This window comes from Octodon degus, unplaced genomic scaffold, assembly GCF_000260255.1.
Source record: "Octodon degus isolate 3935 unplaced genomic scaffold, OctDeg1.0 scaffold00014, whole genome shotgun sequence".
In the NCBI taxonomy this organism is placed as follows: Eukaryota; Metazoa; Chordata; class Mammalia; order Rodentia; family Octodontidae; genus Octodon; species Octodon degus.
This window is the reverse complement of record NW_004524590.1, coordinates 11,000,676-11,021,912: the sequence shown is the minus strand read 5'-3', so window position 1 is coordinate 11,021,912 and position 21,237 is coordinate 11,000,676. Positions and strand designations below refer to the sequence as shown.

The following is a 21,237-nucleotide window of genomic DNA, read 5'->3' as shown; positions in this document are numbered from 1 at the left end:
CCCTGTGCTTTGCTAGCTTGTTCTAAGTAGGTTCTTTAGACCACTGAGCCATCTCACTAGCCCCAAAGTAGAGTGTTTGAGCAGAGTTCACTGATCACTATGTAAAACACTTACAAAACCCTTCAGGCCTTTCCCTGAATGCTCAGATTATAAAATGCACAGCTGCATCATTCAGACAAATGTGTGATCCCTGATCTATTTTGTCTGACCCATCTTTCAGGCTTTTAGGGTTACTCTTGATGCTTTTTTTTGGGGGGGGGGTCTGTTGCTTGTATTTTAAATTCCTCTTTTGAATGAAATTAAACTGACTATCCCAGGTGAAGTCAAGAGAGAGGTAAGCACAGAAACAGATTTTGACATCACATGGCTGTTGATGAAGGGACTAGAGATGAGGCTGCTGAGGGAGTGAGTGTGGGTAAAGAAGAGACATGGGCTGAAGACCCATCCCTGAACCCTTAGGCCTCATAGGTAACCACAAGGAAGTGGCTCAAGAACAGAGATCATGGAGGAAATTCAGGAGAATTGACAAAAGAAATGAATGAGTGAATCCAAGCTCAGCCTGTTGAATTTTGGAAATCCCCCTTCTACCATTGTTAATAACCTGCACAGTGTGGATTGTATTGCTAACCTGGCCTTCCCAGTTGCTCTCAGGCTGGGCCCCTCAGCTTCCCAGACTTCATGTGGCCGAGTGTGTGCATCTTTTGGTCCAGAGAGTATCTCAGGAATGACCTTGCTTTGGTTTTCCACTCTGTGAATGTATAAGCACATCTTTGCCTGTTACACTTTGGGGTTTGCAGAGTTAGTGATGATTGTCCTCACTTGCAGCAAAAAGGCCCTGGCTGTGTGGAAAGTGAACACAGCTCAGGCTTCCATGTCCCCCACACAAGCTCTGGGCTTGTTGACTTTCCAATGTGGCAGGATTTGTGCCAACTGAGGGACCTTATGGTGGAATAGTAATAAGTCACTTCTTTAGCTGATAAGTCATTATCGCCTTCAGTTTATAAACTGGACCCAGATGGGTCAAGAACTGTGGGCCAGTTTCATACAGCTTCCCTGTGTATTTGTAGGCTCTGTCTCAAGCATACCTTTTATAAGTCACTGTCCACACGACTTAGGACGACATAATCTGTTAGGTTACGAAGCAGTGTGTTTGCTGGGAGCTAGAAGCACCATCTTTCCATGCCTCCTAGGCATTTTGTGTTTAGGTCTGCCAAATTAAAAAAGTCTGAATCAAGCTAATTCCATTTATAAGATCTGAACCTGGTACAGTGTCCTCTGCTGTCCTCTTGTCCACCGCACAAGCTTAAGATGCCAGCATGCACTAGAGCTGTCAGGGGCGGGATCCACTGGTGGTGCCGAGCGTTTCCTGAGTGAAGCAAATGAGCGAAGGACATTTGGATATCTCTTGCACTGCTGACCAGATAGCATATGGAACTGAAACATTAAGAACAATCTGTTGATAATTTTAGAAGAGCCAACTGTGTACAACTTTGGCCAAAATGGTGTTAGTTTTGGAAACTAGACAAATGCAAAAACATAGTGTTGCACTTGTTTACTTGTGGCCGCTTTGAGATCCTGGCATCATTTTGGTGTCACACACTAAGGAAGAACGCATCCAATTCTTAAACATGGTAAATTATAGCATGTAATGCATAGTTTGGCAAGTGTTCTGGGTGCCCAGATTTCACTACTTTCATGATCTGTTTTTTTCAATTATGATGAATTTATAAGTTACTTACAAATAACTCTACATTTCAGACTGCATACCAGGACCCCAAGAGCATGCCCACTGCCTGTCATGGTCTTCAGCTTCCTGCTCTGGGTGGCTAGTCTGGATTTGACCTTAGTCGCAGTATGACTAGGCGGGCTCATCTCTTGGCAACTCCAGCTCACAATTGGCATTTGCCCAATTAGGTTTCAAAGGGGAGCAAGTGCTCCTTTTTACCTCTTTTTCCCCTCAAGCTCCTTAAGCCCTGGCTGAGAAGCTTCATTGTATAACAAGCCATACCTCTAGGATCTTTCAGCCTTTGTGAGTCCACAGGCAGAGCGCAGCTTCCAAGCAAGAATGTGAATAGGGACAGCGGCCCTGCTTCTCCTAGCCTAGCTGTGCAGCTGCGGGTGGGTTGGGTGGAAGACCTCCATGCCCCATGATACTGCCGAACCAGATAATCAGGATCATCAAGGAAAATGTAAGACCTTAGATCTCCCGCACACAAGCAGGACCCCCATCAGAATTTTCTCTTGCTAGGTAGACCATAATAAACAGCCTCATCCCAGAAAATGTTACTGATTACAGACTGTATAGAGCGTGGGCCTGGGTGCAGTAACAGACACCTGTAATTCCAACCTCTCAGGAGATTGAGGCAGGAGGGTCACAAGTTGGACCTCAGCTTGGATACCTTACTGAGACCCTAACTCAAAATAAAATAAAGAGGACCATGGATATAGCTGTATGGTAGCATAAAGGTCAGGTTCATTTAAAATGAATGATAGAGGGGGCTGGGGAGATGGCTCAGTAGGATAAGCGCTTGACTGGCAAACGCAAGGATCTGAGTTCAATCCCTGGTTCTGCAAAAAAATAAAATAAAATAAAATGAATGATAGAAATGAACGAGCTACAACAGCAAAACTCTGATAATAGCAGTCCAGGTCAGCAAATGGGGACATAGTGAATGAGTTAGAAAAAAAATCCTCCTAAAACGTAAAATAAAGATATTGACCTTTTAAAAGACTTTAAAAGTCTTTCTGAAGCTCCATGTTTTACTGATTAGAAAAGGAGAACAATTAGGATTAGTTAATATATTAGAGGCCAATGAGTGCCCTGCTTTTGAAGGACATAGGTAATTCATTTATAGTAGCATGCTGAGAAGGGCCGGGAGATAGCTCAGCAGTCTAACCGCATGCCTGGCAAGCACAAGGACCCGGGTTCAATCCTTGGTACCACAGGGCATGCTGGCTCTGCCCCAGGCATGACAAGCTGGCCACCGAAGCCAAAACTGGGCATGGTGGCACACACTTATAATCTTAGTGCTGGGGAAGCGGAGACAGCAGGATGAGTACGAGTCTGGTTTTTTTTTTTTTTTTAATAGCATGCTGGGAAAAGCAGGAAAGGGTAAACAGGCAGGTGACAATTCCGTGTAATAATCCAAAAGCAGCTCTATCACATCGGTGGCGATGGTACCTCTTTCTTGGTACTCAACATGGAATGGTAGGTGGCAGTGATGGAACAGTGCGGCTGGCATCGTGTTAGTAATTGCTCCGTATGTCGGTTGTTAGCTGCACAGCAGGCACTGTGCCGAGCATGTCAGCTGCGCCCACACCTCATTCCATGTGCAGACCTGGAAGGAGGGAAGTACGGCCGTCACTTCCCATAGCTGAGGACAGTCAGGCTCAGGAAGGCCGGGTGACATGGGCAGGATGACAGCTTCTGATTTCAGACTCAAACTCCCAGCAGCCATGTTCCACTGGAGGAGTAATGATGCCAGTGTCAGAGCTTAGATATGGGAATTCGGTTTTGTGAGAGATATGTTAAAGAAGTTAACAAGAGCTCTAACCAAGCCTGTGTCCCCATCTTGCATTCAGAAACCCTAAAAACTGCCTGTTCAGGAAGCCCATTTAGTGGGGTATCAGTCTTGGCTGGTTGAGGTCTGGTGACCACAGCAACAGTCACTGTACTTGACCGCAGCATAAAGCCCCCACCTTAACAAAACTGTCTCTTTTATGGTGTTTTGTTTTTTGTTTTGTTTTGTTTTTTTTTTTTTTTTTTTTTTTTTTTGCAGAACCACGGATTGAACTCAGGCCCTTACGCTTGCCAGGGAAGCGCTTAACGCTTAATCCACTGAGCCATCTCTGTGGCCCTTAATAAGGATTTTTTTTTTTGGCTCCTCGAATGCCTTCAGGGCACTTTTGGCTAGCTGGAGTGTTGTGGGGATCAAACTACAGCAACCTGAGGCTGCCAGCATTGTGGAAGCAGCCACTTAAAGAACTGAGCTAGGGCCAGGCCCCCTCTTTTAAGGTTTATCCCAGGATTTCCCACTGAGGTCCAGAAAGAGGCTAGAGATGTCCCAGCCTTTCTCCTTACCTGGAAACCCTGTCGTCCAAGAGTCTGGAAGACAAAGCCAGCTTCAATTGTAGGAGAACAGGCCCATCTGTGGGTCCCTCAGCCCTGGCTTGGAGAGTGCTATGCCAAAAAAAGGGGGGGCAATAGCATCAGAGGGGGGAAACCCAATCTACTGTGAAAATCATTAGGGAGATTACTCAAAAATCTAACATTAGACGTCTTGTTCAACCTAGCTATTCCCTTCTAGGTATCTTCCCAGAAAAATTAAAACCATCATACCACAGTAATATGTGTACATCCATGTTTATAGCAGCACAGTTTATAATAGCTGTATCTTAGGAACAGCCCAAATGCCCATCAACTGAGAAATGGATACTACTACCCAGCCATAAAGGAGGATAACTTGAAATTTTTATAGGTAAATGGATACAACTTGAGACCATACTCATAAGTGAACTAAGTTAGACTCACATGTGTGAACATTGCATCGTTCCTGTGATGTGAACAACGAAGCATGCAGGAGATCTAAAATATATAATAGATATTATGAAATTGGAAGAAGTTGTTCAAAAGGAAAAAGGAACTCAGATGGGAGAAAAGGAAAGGAAAGGGGAAAAATTCAAAAGTGTTTCACTACTAGTGTCTCTTAGGTCATTGAAAAAGAAGATCTGGGCTGGTGAGATGGCTCAGTGGTCTAAAGCACCTACTTAGAACAAGCTTAGCAAAGCACAGGGACCACGGTTCAATCCCCCAGCACCACATGCCAGCCAGCCCCGCCCCCTGGTGGGCTGAGCTGGCCACACACACACACACACACACACACACACATAAATAAATAAATAAATAAAAATAAAATTTAAAAAAAAAAAGAAGAAGATCTATGCTAATATCGATTGGAGAATTTTTTATGCCTATGTCTTGCACTCTGAGTAACTACTTCAAGGATAACAATAGACAATGTACTAGCTATTGTTATTCTCCTGTTATTTTGTTATGAAATTTTTCTATAAAATAAAAAAATCACTCTAGGTGTAAATAAATGTGGGAAAAAGGAGACTGAGCAAATATAAATGTCTCTTAAAAGGTTTCATAAAACTGAAATATGTTTATCATAAAAAGTTAAAAAGACTGAAAAATGTACAAAATCCAAGCTCAAAACATATTACCAAGAATCTTACCAGCCATTTGTTGAACGTTGTTACCAACTCACTATTCTGCTTATGTACAGAGAAGGAAAAGGAGTGAGACTAGAGCATCCAATGAGACACAGAGATAAAGCTACTAGAAAAACAGGACTGTGTTACAGTAAAAATGTTGTTTCTGGTCCTTGATACTGGCTGAAGAAAACTAGTGAGGCTGAAGGGGCTCATGAGCTTATTTGTTACACCCAATATTCATTAAAATTTTCTGCAAAAATTAAGAAATTATAAAACATTAGAAATTCAGATCCTCCATTCTCTTCAACTGCATGCCTGAGCTCAGTCAGAATTTTGGAAAGAACATGTGCACTTTCTTTTACACTCTTTCTTTCCTTTTTCTTTTCTTTTTTTTTTTTTTTTTTTTTTTCAGAACCGGGGATTGAGCATAGACCCTTGCACTTGAGCCATCTCCCCGGCCGCCCTCCCAATTTCCATTCCTAGTGCTATTAGTTGGTTTTATGCTCTCTTGATCCACAGCCTTTATTTTCTGTCTTACAACCATAAATATCACATCCTAGTTACTTTTCTCTTATTGGTGATGCAAACTACCTAACAGCCAAAGTTAAAGAAGGAAGAGTTTACTTGGCTCACAGTTTGTCGAGGTTTCAGCCCATAATCACCTGGCCCCAAGGCAGAGTGTTGTGGCAGAGAGGAAACAGTTCATGGCAGTGCAAACCAGCAGAAGTAACATGAGCAAAAGGGAGAAGCAATCCTTTTTTCTGTCCCTACACTAGGGCAGGTGTAGCACTTACACCCCCAATCCTAGCACTGCACAATGAACAAGTCACAAACTCTAGATTCAGCTGCCTTTGAAAAGCCTGCCCCATAACTGCATGAGGCTTTGGGAAGGCATCCACAGACAAGCCATAGTACCACAATTACTTGCTTTCTGTTACAATGGAGCCAAAGTTTCTCCTTCTAGTCTTTCTTCTGGAACAAAGAATCAGTTCTTCATTTATTTCAGTTCTTTCTCTGGGTCTAAGGATTTTTGTTTCCAACTGGCTTGTTAACCACAGGATTCAGGAGTCACATGTGTAGCATGCTTGCATGTTTGAGAATGGTTCTCGGTTGCCTGTGATCCTGAAGGACAACTTGGCTGGGTATAAAAATTTTAGTTTGCAACTTTGTTTGCCTCATAACTCTGTAGGATTTTTGATCATCTCCTGACTTGGATTTGTTGAGAATGAAGAGAAGGAGCTACATTTTTCTCCACTGAAGGTGAATTCTGGATGTACTCAGGAGTTTTCTTTTTCAGTCCTGTGATTAATTTACAAGGCTATGTACCAGTGTTCTTCTGAATCATTTTGCTTTCCTAGAGCATGACTTATCTTTGAGATCTTAAAAAAATGAAAAATGATTCATTATTTTTGGACTTTTTCAATCACTAGAAATTAAATAATTTAATATGCTATTTGCTTAATTATCTTCCTTAGGAATATTAATTAGGTGCATATGTTGGTTCTCCTTTGGCATTATTATCTACTATCTGCTATAAAATAATTTAAAATATATTTAAGTATACACACAGAATAGTTTGGATAATTATATTGTTGATTTCTGCTGACCTTTTGAAAGGAGCAGTTAATGCTTTTTTTTTTTTCTTTGACTTTTTTCCTCTTTTGAATTTCTTATAACTTCTTTGCTATTGTTTTATTTTGTTTCTTCTTTAAAAAAATCTTGCACACTTATATCTGGTAATCTGAACAACTAATTTGAAGACAGTCTCATATAATACAACAACCATTATTGAATTCCTTTTACTTTGTTTAGTCAAATCGTGTATAATTTCTAGTGCTGTTTTTTTTTCCTATCAGTATATTGTATTTTAAAAAATAAAGTAATTTATTTTGTATGAATTCCTCTCTCCTACCTGCCATGTACTTACTTGTGTTTTTGGTGTGTGTGCATGCTCATATGTGTGCGTGTGTGTGTGTGTGTATGTGTATGTGTGCATATATACGATATGATAAAATACATTGAATGTTTAATTTTTTTACATGTATTATAGTAAAAGACACCTTGACATTAATTTTCCTCAAAGTCATCCCCCCTATCTTTGAACACAATGACTGTCGTTCTTGGCACTTTCTGAAGCAGTTCTGGAAGTCATCTTTCCTAAGTTTCTTTGTTGCACTACTGTGACTGCCTTAGAGTCCTGCATCTACGCAGAGTGTTGATCTTCCACGGCCGTGTTGACTTTGGGGAACAGCCGGCTGTTGCAGTGTGGTAGATCTGATAAATAGCAGATGAGGACATACTATGATGTTTTCATTTGATTGCCCCAAATGTGCAATCAACTAGGTGTGATTAAAATATACAGTGAATATTTAAACTTTTAAAATTTATTACATTGAAAGACATTTTGTCAATAATCCTCCTTAAAATACTCCTCTCTTTGAACACATTTGTCCCATCATTCTTGGCAATGTGTCTTTTACTATAGTAAGTTCTTTTTTAATTTAAACACTGCAGTTTTTAGTCCCCCCTTGTATGTGTGTTTCTTGTTTCTTGTTTCTTGCCTTACAGTTTGCTTCTTCCTGACAGCTCCACCTTCTTTTGTCGTTTCTTTTGTTGTTGTTATTGTTTGTTTGTTCCCTGAGCCCCACCAACTCTTTTTTTCATCTCCTTCCAGTGTGTTCTAGTATGATTTCCTTGAATTCTGGTAGCTCTCCCTGTGGCCAGGCCAAGCTCTTTAAGACTCTAGTCAACCCCTGAGTTCTAAAGTCATCCTCTTGTGATATGTTCTCACTGTTAAATTTTGTTTCTGTTCCATTCTTCCTTCATGTATTAATTTTTAATATTGGAGCTTATATGCATACCTGTGTTGGTTCTACTTGGCATTTTACTTAATTTTGAATAAGATTTGCCACCAATGGAAGAGTGATGTGAAACTCCAAATGCAGGCCTCCTCTGATACCCTCTGTGTTAGTAGATACATTGTGTCAACTTGGCTGAATCAGCTCCGTCGGATCTCAGCATGGGGGCCGAGCCCCGCAGGTGGGCAGGGCCCGGGAATTGAGAAAGGCAGGAAGCCGCCCTGCCTGGTTTCCTGCTGTCCTGCCCTGCTTCCGTGGAGAAGTGTCAGTCTTCTGGAGAAGTGTCAGTCTTCGAAGGAGCTTGATCTGGGCAGCCACACCACTTTGGAGGAGCTCAGATCTTCACTGTGGAGCACTGATCTTGGCAGTCAGCGCAGAAGGAAGAGAGAGGCTTGATGGATGCTGCTGCAGCTGCTGCTCCTCTGCTCTTCATTGTTTTCTGCCACATGAACTGCTGTCATTTGCCTTGGAGCCAGCGGAATATGGACTGAACCCTCCATAACTGTGAGCTAAATAAACCTTTCCTTCCTTCATTTTGAGTGTCGGGTATTTGTCCCAGCAACGAGTAAAAAGTAACTAAGACAGAATTTGGTACCAGGAGTGGGGTCGTTGCTGTGGCTTTACCTGACAATGTGGATTACAGGCTTTTGGGACTGGCTAATGGGAAGAGATAGGAAAGGTTCGGAGATGTCGCCTACACGCGAAGTGCTGGAACAGCTTCGCCTGTTCTGTATGGAAGATTCTGGTCAGAGCTCAGAAGACCAAAAGGTTGCTAGAAAGCCGGCCTGTAAAGACCAGGCTGGGGAGGTTTCTGCTGGGAAGAAGGACAGCATTGGTTGTTGGACTGCAGATGATTTGTGTTATGGGTTGGCAGAAGGCTTGTCTGCATTTTGCTTGTGTCCAGAGACTTTGCCTGAGACTGAAATTAAGCACAGTGGACTAGTTAATCTTGAAAAAGAAATTTCAAGGCAGCCAAATATTGGGGCAGTGGCCTGGTTGTTACTGGGGGCTTTTAGCCAGATTTATTTTGAGAATCAAGAGCAAAGAGCCCAAAAGGATGATTTAAAATGTTGTGAGTTTGGCGAGAAAGGAAGCTCCAGGAAAGCTGTGGACTGTGAAGACAGAGCTGAGAGGATCTCCATTGCTGAGAAGGAACAGGAGAGTAGAAAAGATGTCCTGAGGGCATCACAGGAGGAGGCAGGTTCTTGCCCTTTGCAGCCTCAGAATGGCAAGGGTGAGGGACTTTGCTTTGAGGAGAAAGCTGCAGAGCCCCGTGTTCCAGAATGGAGGCAGCAGCCATACCAGGTTCCAGAATGGAGGCGGCGGCCACACCAGGTTCCAGAATGGAGGCAGCGGCCACACCAGGTTCCAGAATGGAGGCAGCGGCCACATCAGATTGCAGAATGGCGCTGACATAGAGAATTTGTTTCTCAGAATCAGGGTCAGAGTGCTCAGCAATCCATGCACTTGACCCCTACAGCCAAGAGAGAGTAAACCCTGGCTACTGCTCCAGCTGGCAGCAGCCCTTGGCATCATCCACATGGCTTTGGTGGTTGTAGGCACATGCAGAATGCAGGAGTTCTGAGGTTCAGAAGGCTTCCACCCCGATTTCAGAAGAAGGCCTGGGAGGCCAGGCAGTGTGCCCCTGAGAGGGCAGTGTGTGAAGCTGTGAGTGTGAAGCCTACTCAGTGGAAACCTCAGAAGTTTGAAAAAGCCAGGAATGTGGATGGTCTAAGAAAAGCTGCAAAAAGGGAGCAAAGTAGGCTGAAGAGAGAAGCCATAAGAGCTACCAGCAGAAGTGCCATAGGGGTGGAGCCACATAAGGTCTTTGGAGCTCACAACTCATCGCAGATTGCTTCAGATGGTTCACATGGAACTGCAGGACTTAATGCTTGCCCTGCTGGATATTGGACTTGTGTTGGTCCCAATGCTTGGTATCCTGCTGTGTGTACCTTTTGGAATGGCAGTGTTTATCTTGTGCCTTTGAATGTTGCAAGTGTTTAAGTTTTCATTTGCACAGGGGCTCATTTGCACAGCTAAGAGTTTGTCTTAGATCTTGGAAGCTTGGGACTTGGATTTTTCAGTGTTGCTGAAACTGGTAGGACTTTGGCAACTCTTAGAGATGGACTAAAATGTCTTTTGTATAAACAGTTGTGCATGAGTCTTTGGAGGGGAAGGGGTAACATGTCATGGTTCTAATACAATGTTCAAGTTGTAAAATGTTTAAGCATATCTGTGTACCTGGTAATTGGCTTAAAGTATATGTCTAGTTGCCAAGTTGACAAGGGGTGGATTGTGTTAGTTGATACATTGTGTCAACTTGGCAGTGGGGGCCTCGCCCTGCAGGTGGGCAGGGCCCAGGAATTGAGAAAGGCAGGAAGCCGCCCTGCCTGGTTTCCTGCTGCCCTGCCCTGCTTCTGTAGAGAAGTGTCAGTCTTCGAAGGAGCTTGATCTGGGCAGCCACACCACTTTGGAGGAGCTCAGATCTTCACTGTAGAGCACTGATCTTGGCAGTCAGCGCAGAAGGAAGAGAGAGGCTTGATGGATGCCACAGCTGCTGCTCTTCCTGTCCTCTTCATTGTTTTCTGCCACATGAACTGCTATCCTTTGCCTTGGAGCCAGCGGAATATGGACTGAACCCTCCAGTAACTGTGAGCTAAATGAACCTTTCCTTCCTTCATTTTGAGTGTCCGGTATTTGTCCCAGCAATGAGTAAAAAGTAACTAAGACACCCTCTGTGTATCATTTTGTGTATTTATGCTATGGTTTGTGTCTGGATGGCCTCCCAAAGCCTCATGCAGTTATAGGAAGCAGGCTTCTCTGAGGCAGATGAATCTAGAGTTTCTGACTGCTTCATTGTCTAGTGCTGGGATTGAGAGTGTGAGTGCTACACCTGCCCTAGGGTGGGTAGCCTGCACACAGTGCCCTAGATTGGGTGTCCTGCATACAATACAAGGGACAAAAAAGAGGCTTGTTCCTCCCTTTTGCTCTGTTACTTTTGCTGCCATAAACTATTGCCCCTCAGCCATGCCACCCTGACTTTGAGCCCCTGATTATGACCTAAAACCTCTACAAACTGTGAGCTAAGTAAATATTTTCCCCCTTAATTTTGAGTATTGAGTATTTTTGTCCCAGCAATAAGAGAAAAGTAAGACAGCCTACAAAGTAGATTCTGTTAGTATATCTACATTGCAAATGAGGAAATTCAATGAGGGTGTTTGGGTGACTTACCCAAGGGCACATGGTCAGTGAGTGGCAGAGCTGGGCTTGGAATGCAGGGAACTCGTGTATTCAAGCATCCTGGGAGAACGCTACCCCGTACTCACAGGAGAGTCACTCGGCTATCCTGCTGTGTGCTGTCATGCTGCAGTTACAGTCTACACACACACACACACACACACACACACACACACACCACCTCTAGCCACCTCCTGAGGCAGATCCGAGGTCACAGACAATTGGAAGGACATGGTGGCATAGCTCCTTCCTCACTGCCCTCCCTGATACTCTAGGTTTTGGGCCAGGTATCTTTTGTTCCTTTCCCTGCTTTACCAGCACTAGCCACACTCCATAATTTCATCACTTTAGCCAGAGGATCAATGTGTGTGTTTTTTAAGATGATGAACGCTGGACCCTCTGGCTGTCCTCCTGCTCCCGTGGCTCAGTTTATATCTCACAATCACATTTCTTATTTGTACTTTGGGAATGTAGTGTCTCCCTTGTTTCACAGATTTTTCTCCCCACATTTTCCTTTTCCTCCTAATTGTTTTGGTGAGTTTTGAAGGAAGATCATTGATTTTGAAATAGTTTCCTTCACCAGCTTTCACCAGCATGCTCTAGGATTGGTTTCCCCTGGGCCTGTTTCCTCCCCTGTGGCCCTGCATTAGCAAGGCAGTTAGCTATCTACCCATCCATCTATCTGTCCATTCAATCATCCATCCATCCATCCATCTGTCCATCTACCCATCCATCTATGCATCCCCCTGTCTGTCATCTATTTATGTCCCTCCACCCCATAAATAACTACTGAGCACCTGCTGCACATCAGACTCTGTCCTTGGCACTGAGAGACCACAAATAGACATGGTACCTGTTATACTGGAGCTGAGATTCCAGTGGGGGAGAGAGGCAAGCACAGAGACAGAGAAGGCTGCAAAAAGCCTGGTGATGTGACCAAGTGGCTGTTCTCAACTAATTGCTTAGGAAGAGCTTCTCTGAGGAAAAGTCCAGGCATCTTTTTGACCTGCTTGTCAGAGGTACCAGATGGGGGAGGCACTGGATGAAAGAGGTGGCAGCCGGTACAAAGGCTGCAAGGCTGGCACCAACGAGGCCTGGTGCCATGCGAAGTGGATCAGTCCTCTTTCCCATTGCTGCTACAGCCACGCCTTAAAGAAGGAGACGTTAACTTGCCTCTGGTTTCAGAAGATTTAGTCTGTGGTCAGCAGACCTTGAGGCAGAAATAGCACGGTGGGAGGTATGGCAGAGGAAAGCTCAGTTTACAGTGGGAGGGTGGCAGGTGAGGGGTCCAGTGCCTGTGAAGAAAGGGTCAGGCGGGCACCAGATGTGGACACCACCACCACCACATGACCCACCCAGAAATACCCAGAAGTGTGCTTTACTAATCCCATTTCTCAAGCCCATCAAGTCAACAGTCCAGCTGAACTGTCACATGAGGGAAAGAGCAGAGCCCAGGTGGCTGGAGGGAAAAGGGAGGCAAAAGGGTGCAGAATCGGCTCCGGTGGCCAGAAGGAGCTTGAGCAGCGGGGAGCTGCGATGTGGTTCTGAGCAGGATTAGAATCTGCCTGAAGGCAGCATGGCCTGATGTATGCTTTAAATATCTTTTTGGCTCCTTCAGTAGCAGAAGAGGAGAGTGGTACAAGGTAGAAGCCAGGAGCCCACTTAGGAAAGAAGCAGAGGTGGTGGAGAGGGAGGCTGCAAGGGGGGGTGGTAGAGTGGACAGGTTTTGTAGAAGGGCTGGAAGAGGGCCCCTGGGTCAGCAGGAATCAAACTGTGCTTCCGAAAACAGCTTGAGCCCCGGAGTAACGTCTTATCCCAACCCTGTATCTTTATGTTGCTGGCCACAGTAACCAGTACAGAGGGCACATAATGGGCATGAGTGCTGGGGGTATCATTTCCAACTGGCAGCTTATGAGCCAGCCAGGAGAGGGGTTGCTGGCCCAGTTGCGTCCTTCATCTAACTCCCACTCAGCTTCCCCTCCCCACAAGCAGAGCCCCCGCTATCTTGTACTCACTCCTAGCATTTGCATCTTGATGGATAGGAATGGAAAGGAAAGTTAACAGATTCCAGAAGAACTCATTTTATCATTCATTTCTAATGAATTGAATTCAAATTGAAATATCTTGCTGGAGGGCAAAAAGAAAGATGAAAACAAGCACGGGCCTTGTCAGCAGCGGGCGTTTCTGCGCACAGTGTGAGCCAGTGTGAGCCTGTGCAGGCTGAAGCTGAATACCAGTCCACGCTCCCTGGGAGACTTAGAAGTGAGCCTGTGTCCAACTGTCCACACTGCTGAGGGCTATGTGTGTCAGTCCTCCTCACAGTAAGTTGCAGGCCTAGCTCCTAAAACAGGCCATTCTACGGGCTGAGGAGATAGCTCTGCGCCTGCCTGGCAAGCTCAAGGTCCTAAGTTCAATCCTCAGCACCGCAAAAAATAAATAAAGCAGGCCATTCTAAAGCAGTTGACGCCTGTCTTTTAACCCATAAGACACCTCCTGTGGGTGCTTGTGTGAAGTGAAAGGAAAGACCTAGGCTCCCGGAAGCTCACTCTAAGGCTTGGTGTCAGGGGACCGTTGCTGCTTTCTTTCTGAGAACTTAACCAATTCAAGCATGCTTTTCAAAGAAAAATTTCCTCTTCCTGCCACTTCATGGCAACCGAATCCCAATAAATTATTCATTGTGTTGTGTCCATAAATCTTGGGAAGGCCATAACTATGAGACATGTGCCATGTGTCGAGCATTTTCCTAGGCCTGGGCATTATTCTCTTTTTAAGCTTTTGTCCCATTTTCACAGGTAAGAAAACTACGCTCAGGTGAGGGTACAAGGTAGATCATAGATCTCCTACGTTGCCAAACAAGAGTGTGTGTCGGGGCCCATGTGGCCCTGCACTGTCCTCTGCCCGCCACACTCTGAGCAGCAGTGGTGGCCCATGACCCTTTGTGTGAAAGAGGCCCATCTCCCTTCTTGCAGCTCTCACTTGTTACTCAGCAAAGAGAAGGCTCCATTTGCCTAAAGCTGTTGCTCAAATTGTAGCCAGCTTGTTCGTGGATGATTTTTTAAATAGCATAGCTATTTATTTCCCAACTAAAGCTTAGAGGGATTAAGTAGTTTATCCCAAATGCCATAGTTAGCAGAATCCTAAATCTTGGCAGATTAAAGCCAATCCTTGCTAACACCTCAAGCATGTGGATTGGACGGCTCTGTGACATTTAAGAGAAAATAATCTGTACTTTGTGCACTGTTTGGAGGAATTGTTGTTTTAAAATCAGAGCAGTGTTGATGATTTCACTTAAGTGTGGAATCTAAAACAGTTGGTCTCATAAAATTGGAGGCTAGAACGGTGATTCCCAGGGCCTCGGGCGAGGCGGCAAGGTGTACGCTGCTTCAGTTAGGTAGGCGGCAAGTTCCGGTGTGCACAGTAGGGTAAGGGCACTGTGTAACTGAAAATAGCTGGCAGGGAGAATGGAGACTGTTTCTCCCCAAAGAAATGGTAAATGTTTGACGTGATGAATATGCTGGTTGCCCTGACATCATAACAGTACAGATATATTGAAATACCATACTGTATGGTTACGATGTGCCAATTATGATATGATACAGAATGTAAAAGAGAAGAAATTGGTTTTTTACTAATTATAGCCATCTGTCCTAAAGTATAATGTGCTTTTTTTGGGTTTTGTTTTGTGTTTTTGAGACCAGGTCTCAGGTAGTGCAGGTTGGCCTTGAACTCACTGTATAACCCAGGCTGTCCTTGAACTCATGGCGATCCTCCTGCCTTAGCCTCCCAAAGGCTGGGATTACAGGCATGCATGTCAAGCCAATAATGTGCTTTTGTTTTGTTCATCTCCTTTTAGGAGCTCCCTGTATTTATGTGTATATTTCATAGAAATGTAATCTGGGCAGAAACAATGGTATTTCTTGTCAGTGACTCCATTTATTTTGGTGGAATTTTTCAGTGCTATTATATTGTCTTCATAACGTACATCATCTTGATTAACTACGGCTTCCTTAGCCTTTAGTTCGTTGCTAAGTTTCGGTCTCGTACCCCCGACTCTGCCCACCACCCTCCGCAGCCCGGAATTTAACACCATCTCTGGTTATGCTGAGGAGAGCCGTCTGAAATTGACCCCGGATAAGATGGGACTGAAGCCACACAATAGTGGCGTGGATTTTAAAAGTTGAATTGTATCAGGGGACTGTCTTTCTTCCTTCAAAACACAGAGCACCGTCTGTTTTGTACTGCTCTGAGCTTTGCCAAGCAGTGAGACGTGGCTGCTGGGCGTACCTTCTGCTGCTGTTCACACCAGACGCCCGGCTGCCACCGTGCTCTGGAAACAGCGGTGCTGACTGACATCCCTATCACTGGGACTTAAAGCAGTTTACGCTGGTTGCCTAGACTACATCTCCGCTGTGTGCTTTGTGTGTTAGGTCAGGGCTGACAGCACTTAAAAATAAATCAGCCAGGTAAAGGCAAACATTAACCCTTTCTCCAGAGCTTGCTCTTATTTTTTAAGTAGATGAATTAGAGCAGAAGCAATAGGATGTGCTGAAACTGTATTTTCTGAACAAGTGGGTGGGCAGTGTATTGAGGTCCCCGCATTGTGGAGAATCCAGGTTTCTCCTCAGCTTATCTTCACCTGGCTGATAGACTCAAGCTCTTCTGCTGATTCCCACTGCCCTGCTCTTCAAGAGCAGGTATCCTCTAATAATTTTGTCTTCAGCACTCAAGAAATGTGTCCATTACCACAGCACTGCACAAAGGACCCAGGAAGATAAACAAGCAAGGGGGCTGGTGTCTGCCTTTAGGGGTTACAAACTAATGGAAAGAAGGGCAGCTTGAAAGGTAACACTTTACGTACTATATGAGTTCCATGGGGCAGGTGAAAGCTTAGGGCAGAAGAGCTTCCAGTGAATGGACAGGCAGGAGAAGTTCCATGGAATGCATAGACTGAGGTAGGCTTTCAAGTTTGGACTCACTAGAACAAAATTCAAAACCAGTTCATTGGGTTGAGAAGGAAGCAATGTATAAGTGCCTGGTTTCCTGAGCTTGCACTGTGGTCTTAAGGAAGGCGGACAGTCAATGAGGTCATTTCAAGGAGTAGCCCAGTGGGGTGAGCCTACGGTGTGTAGGCTGCAACGCAGCCAGCTGTTGGTCGTCATGGAGAGCTCTAAGAAGTTCACCATCACTGAAGTAGGCAAAGCAGCGGATACATGGAGAGAGTTTTCCAGCCCTAAGGAACAGCAGGTGTGGAGACCCTGAAGCATCAGGAGCCAGAGACTGGGGATTAGAGAGAAGGCCCTGTCCTCCCAGGTCTTTATTCCAGCATCTTGTCACCAGGGGCCATTCAGCCTCCACATCCGCTTTATTTTTCATATTGGTATTTATGACTTCGTATGTTATGTTGATTTGTTCGTTTTGTTTGCCGTCTCCAACCACATCATAAACTCCAGAAGATTTGGGGCCTTGTTTCATTTATTGTTGCATCTCTGAATACCTAAAACCACACTGGAAGCATGGTGAATGCTTAACAAATGCATGTATGGCTGCACAGATCATCCAGGGGTCTGAGCAGACAGAGAAGGAATGAAAGACACCAGCTTCAGGGGAGAGTCACAACAGAGGGGAGAGGAGGCCACGTGGTAGAGGGGTACTGAGCAAAGTCTCTGCAAGACCGATAAAGGCCAGATGCTTAGGAGCAGAAGGGGTCATCTAGGAGAGCCCTGATTGGAAGTTGGAGAGAGCATCAGCGCTCACTGCACCTCGTATACCAATCCTTCCTTTTATTCGTCTTCCTGAATTAGTTGAAGACTTACAGTACTCTGAGGCCCTGTGGCACTGAGGCAGGAGATTAGGGACTGGCAGGTTGGCTGGAGAACAGGGCATTACCTGAACCAGAAAGGAAGCTAAACAGGATGTGACGCATGGATCACAGCTGGGGTTTGTGGGTGGAGCAACTTCCAATGGACCAGATCTGAGCAGTATACAAGACAGTGCCCACTGACCTCACCACCACTGGGAGCTTCCTTTCCTGCTGTCTGCTGTTTCTGCAGTGGGCTGCCCCACATGCAGGATGTATAATATTGCTTTACCCTTTACCTCTCCTCTTTGATTTTAAATTACAATTTGTGCTGACCTGTTCACTGGTTGCCTTGGCTAAACCTTTTGGTGGGACAAAAAAACCGCCAGATATTGAACCATCTGACAATAATACCAGAGATATAAAGGAGGAATTGAGTACAGTGTGGCATTTTATTTTGGAAGGAACAGCAATTCATCTTTAAGATTTGAAAGGACCAAGCTGCAGGTATAGCTCAGTTGTTTGAAAGCTCTGCGAAGCACTTGCCTAGCATGCAAGAGACCGTGGGTCCATCCATAACACCACACATGCACACACACACACACACACACACACACACACACACACACTTGAAAGGCAAGAATCAAATAAAAACATAGAGCACTGAATTATTTAGACACCGACATTTATTATGTGTGTCCCTAACTTTTCTTTGTTGCTTACAGCATTAACATTGACTTCTGGTAATTTGTTTAAAGATTAGAGTTCTGGGAATTATGTTTGAAGCACTAATGTAGATTGATGTGTATATATTTATATAACTGACACAATTAAATAATTATAAAGGATTAAGGTAGTGATTGATAAATGAGCTCCATGTAAACATACAGAAGTTGATTCATAAGCATTTAATGAAAAGACTCTATAAAGATCATAGAAATCCTCATGCCTATCCTGGAAAAAATGTATTTGCCCATGCGTGTGCCTCTTTGCACTTGGCAGGAAGACAGCATATTGTATTTTCTCATTTTTTTCTCCTCAGGAATAATTCCGGCTAATGGGAAGATGGATGTGACCATAAAGTTCACCCCCTTTCAGTATGGCACTGCACAAATCAAAATGCAGTTACGGATTTCACAGTTCAACTCTCAGCCGTATGAATGCATCTTCACCGGGACGTGCTATCCCAACCTGGCCCTACCGTATGGCTTCTTTGGAATTTTTTTTGTTTATTTACAAGGCTTTTCAAAATCCAAACCTTCCTTCCATTCTGTCACTCTTTCTTGTAACAGAATGACATCCAAAACTTGTCTTAAATGATCAGCCGATGTAAAGTATGTTTTAAAGTATGACACCGGTGCAGAGAATGCCCCGTGCTGGAAGAACTGCTTTTGCCAAGAGGGAAAAGAATGACTGAGGAAAGGGATTTAGCAGCTGGAGAGATTGGTCAGCGGCAGAGCACTGGCCTTGCATGCACCCAGCACTGGGTTTCGTGGGGTGGGGGCGGGGATTTTACATTTTTGAGCCCCACTTTCTCCTGCTGATTACTGCTGGTGTGCTGCACATTTTTAACCATATGCGTACAGTACTGCCAATTAAATCATACAAGGCCAGAATCACTGAACTATTTTTAAAGTTTCCATATGATGTTGCAATTAACTGAGTGCCTGCTTTGTGCAGCATCTGTCGCAAAGTCCTGTGGGGAAAAGCCCACTCCCTGAAGATGCCAAAGTGAGTCAGGGACAGCAAGTGTTGTCACCCAAGGCAGAGAGGGAAGGATGCCACACAAGGGGGTGTTTTTGAGTGAAGATAGGCAGTAGGATTAAGTTTTACTATAGAGCAAACCCTGGACTTTTGTTTCCATTTGAATATGAGCTTATATATTTACATTCCAGTATTTCTGGCTAATATGATATGTTTTTCTGGGACCAGGAAGATAGCTCAGTAGAATAAGCGCTTGCCTGGCAAGTGCAAGGGCCTGAGTTCAATCCTTGGTTCCTCAAAAAAAAAATTTAAAAAAAAAACCCTGCTAAAATGTTTTTCCTGATATGCATGGTTTTTATACAATAAACAGAAACCAAAAGTGACAACAATATAAGTACTAAGCTTGGAAGAGCCTGACAGCTATTTCAAAAGTGATAGTTGGATTTTTCTCCCTCTTCCCTTCGCACGTGGACGCATATCACACATTAACATCATTAAGCTCATTAAAAGTGGAGAAACAATCTTAGCCTTAAAAATGAACTAAAGCCATGGTTTATAATGCATTTGTATCAGAATTTTCTTCCTAAAACTTCAAAATAGCCTAAGTCAATAAGCAGATATTAGTGTGGGCTGTTAAGCCCAAATCAACCAAGTTACCACTGCAGAAGTAAAATCACTTAGGCAGGAAATCAACAGAAATACTATAAATAAAGAACAGTGCTAATTTTTCTAGTGTCAGATCACTAGGCAGACAAGATGCAACTTTGTGTCTTCTGTGAAGTGTTGCCACATTCAAGTGAATTTTTCAGAGATGCCACTCAAATGGGGTTGTAGTTTTCTATCCCCCATAGATACTATTTTTTATTTTACTTTTTCTTTGTGGATGATGAGGACAGAAGCCAGAGCCTTGCAAACGCTAAACACTCACCTACACTGAGCTACGTGCCCATTGCAGATGTATTCTTCTTTCTTTCTTTTTCTTTCTTTTTTTTTTTTTTTTTTTTTGGAACTGGGGATTGAACTCAGGCCCTTGCACTTGCCAGGCAAGCGCTTATTCTGCTGAGCCATCTCCCCAGCCCCAGATGTGTTCTTAAACACACAAGTGCACCATGTAGTAGAAATACTATCCCAACCACAGGTGGATACTATTTCTAAGCTAAGATGTTTTGCTTTCCTGGCTGGGATCTAATATTTTTTGTTTTTAATGAGTGCATCTCAACACTTGCATGTCTCCCCAAACTCCAAATAATACTACAACGTACAGAATTCACCATGAAGGGAACATCACTGTGCTAGCTGTGCTCCCTGATCTGTTCCTGCACTGCTTTCACAAGTCCTAACTTTGGCACTGGCAAATTCCGTGTGTAACTCTGGTTTCCTATGTGCTTAGCCACACTTATTTCCTTCCCCAACACTAGCAATTAAAGGTGTTTATGAAGATGTTTTTGACCTCCCCAGAAGGCTTTGCTATTCCCTGGTACTCGCAGCAAGGGTGCTGCCAAAGCCCTGCTGCCAAGTGGATGCTGAAGCGCGGCTCGTCCGTGGCTGCGCCTCCTCCCTGCGTGCGCAGCACGCCAGTCACTGTGTGTCTAACCACCGTGGCATCACCGCGTTCCATAGATGCTCTTGCAGGGGAGGCTGTTAGGTGTGTGACAGCACATTATGTGCTCTTCACCTGGAAAACAAGCACACACACATTATTTTTAAAAGAATGTTCCATGGGGGGTGGGGAGATAGCTCAGTGGTCTAAGCACCTACCTGGCAAGCACAAGAACGTGAGTTCAATTCCCAGTACAGCATGTCATGTCAGCCACTGAAACCAGGTGTGGTGGCTCATGCCTGTAATCCCAGTGCAGGGGAGGCTGAGCCAGGAGGATAATTACGAGTCTGAGCTGTGTAGTGAGACCCTGTACCAAATAAATAAATAAATGATTTCAAACATTGAAAAAAGAATTCTATGTATCAATACTTGATAGAAAATACCTATTCCGTGTTATGCCTAAGATGTTTGACATTCAGACAGACAGGTTAAACCCAACTGTATATGTTGTAGGGTAATAATAAGCTTCTCTTCTGGAGGGTTAACAACTAAAGTTTGCTGACCAAAAATTAGAGAAAAAGAAGGGCTGAGAGGTCAGCCAACATTTTGGCCCTATCCTTTCAAGGTCATTGAAGACTCAGGACATAAGAAAACCTATACTGTAACATCATATAACTCAGTTGTGTCCCAAATTTTCTGATCAAGGAAATTATGGGACCACAGAGGAATGTCATCGACGATGTAGGGTGTGCCTAAGGAGAGTCACATGGAGAAAAAACATTCTCTCAAGCTTTCACAGAAAGCAAATTGGTCAAGCAATGGCTGTGACTCATCCACGTGGCTAACACTGACAAAGGATCTACAAACTTCAGTACAGGGTTTCA

The 21,237-nt window shown here is 44.2% G+C and overlaps 1 protein-coding gene across 1 annotated transcript in view; it reads left to right on the top strand.

Annotated features, from left to right (window-relative positions):
• Cfap221 (cilia and flagella associated protein 221) overlaps positions 1–21,237 on the top strand; it is an 85,503-nt gene that overhangs the window by 3,340 nt on the left and 60,926 nt on the right. The window contains exon 3 of the mRNA XM_023709684.1: positions 18,152–18,311. Coding sequence (XP_023565452.1) covers positions 18,152–18,311 — 160 coding nt within the window. The remainder of the gene's footprint in view (positions 1–18,151; positions 18,312–21,237) is intronic.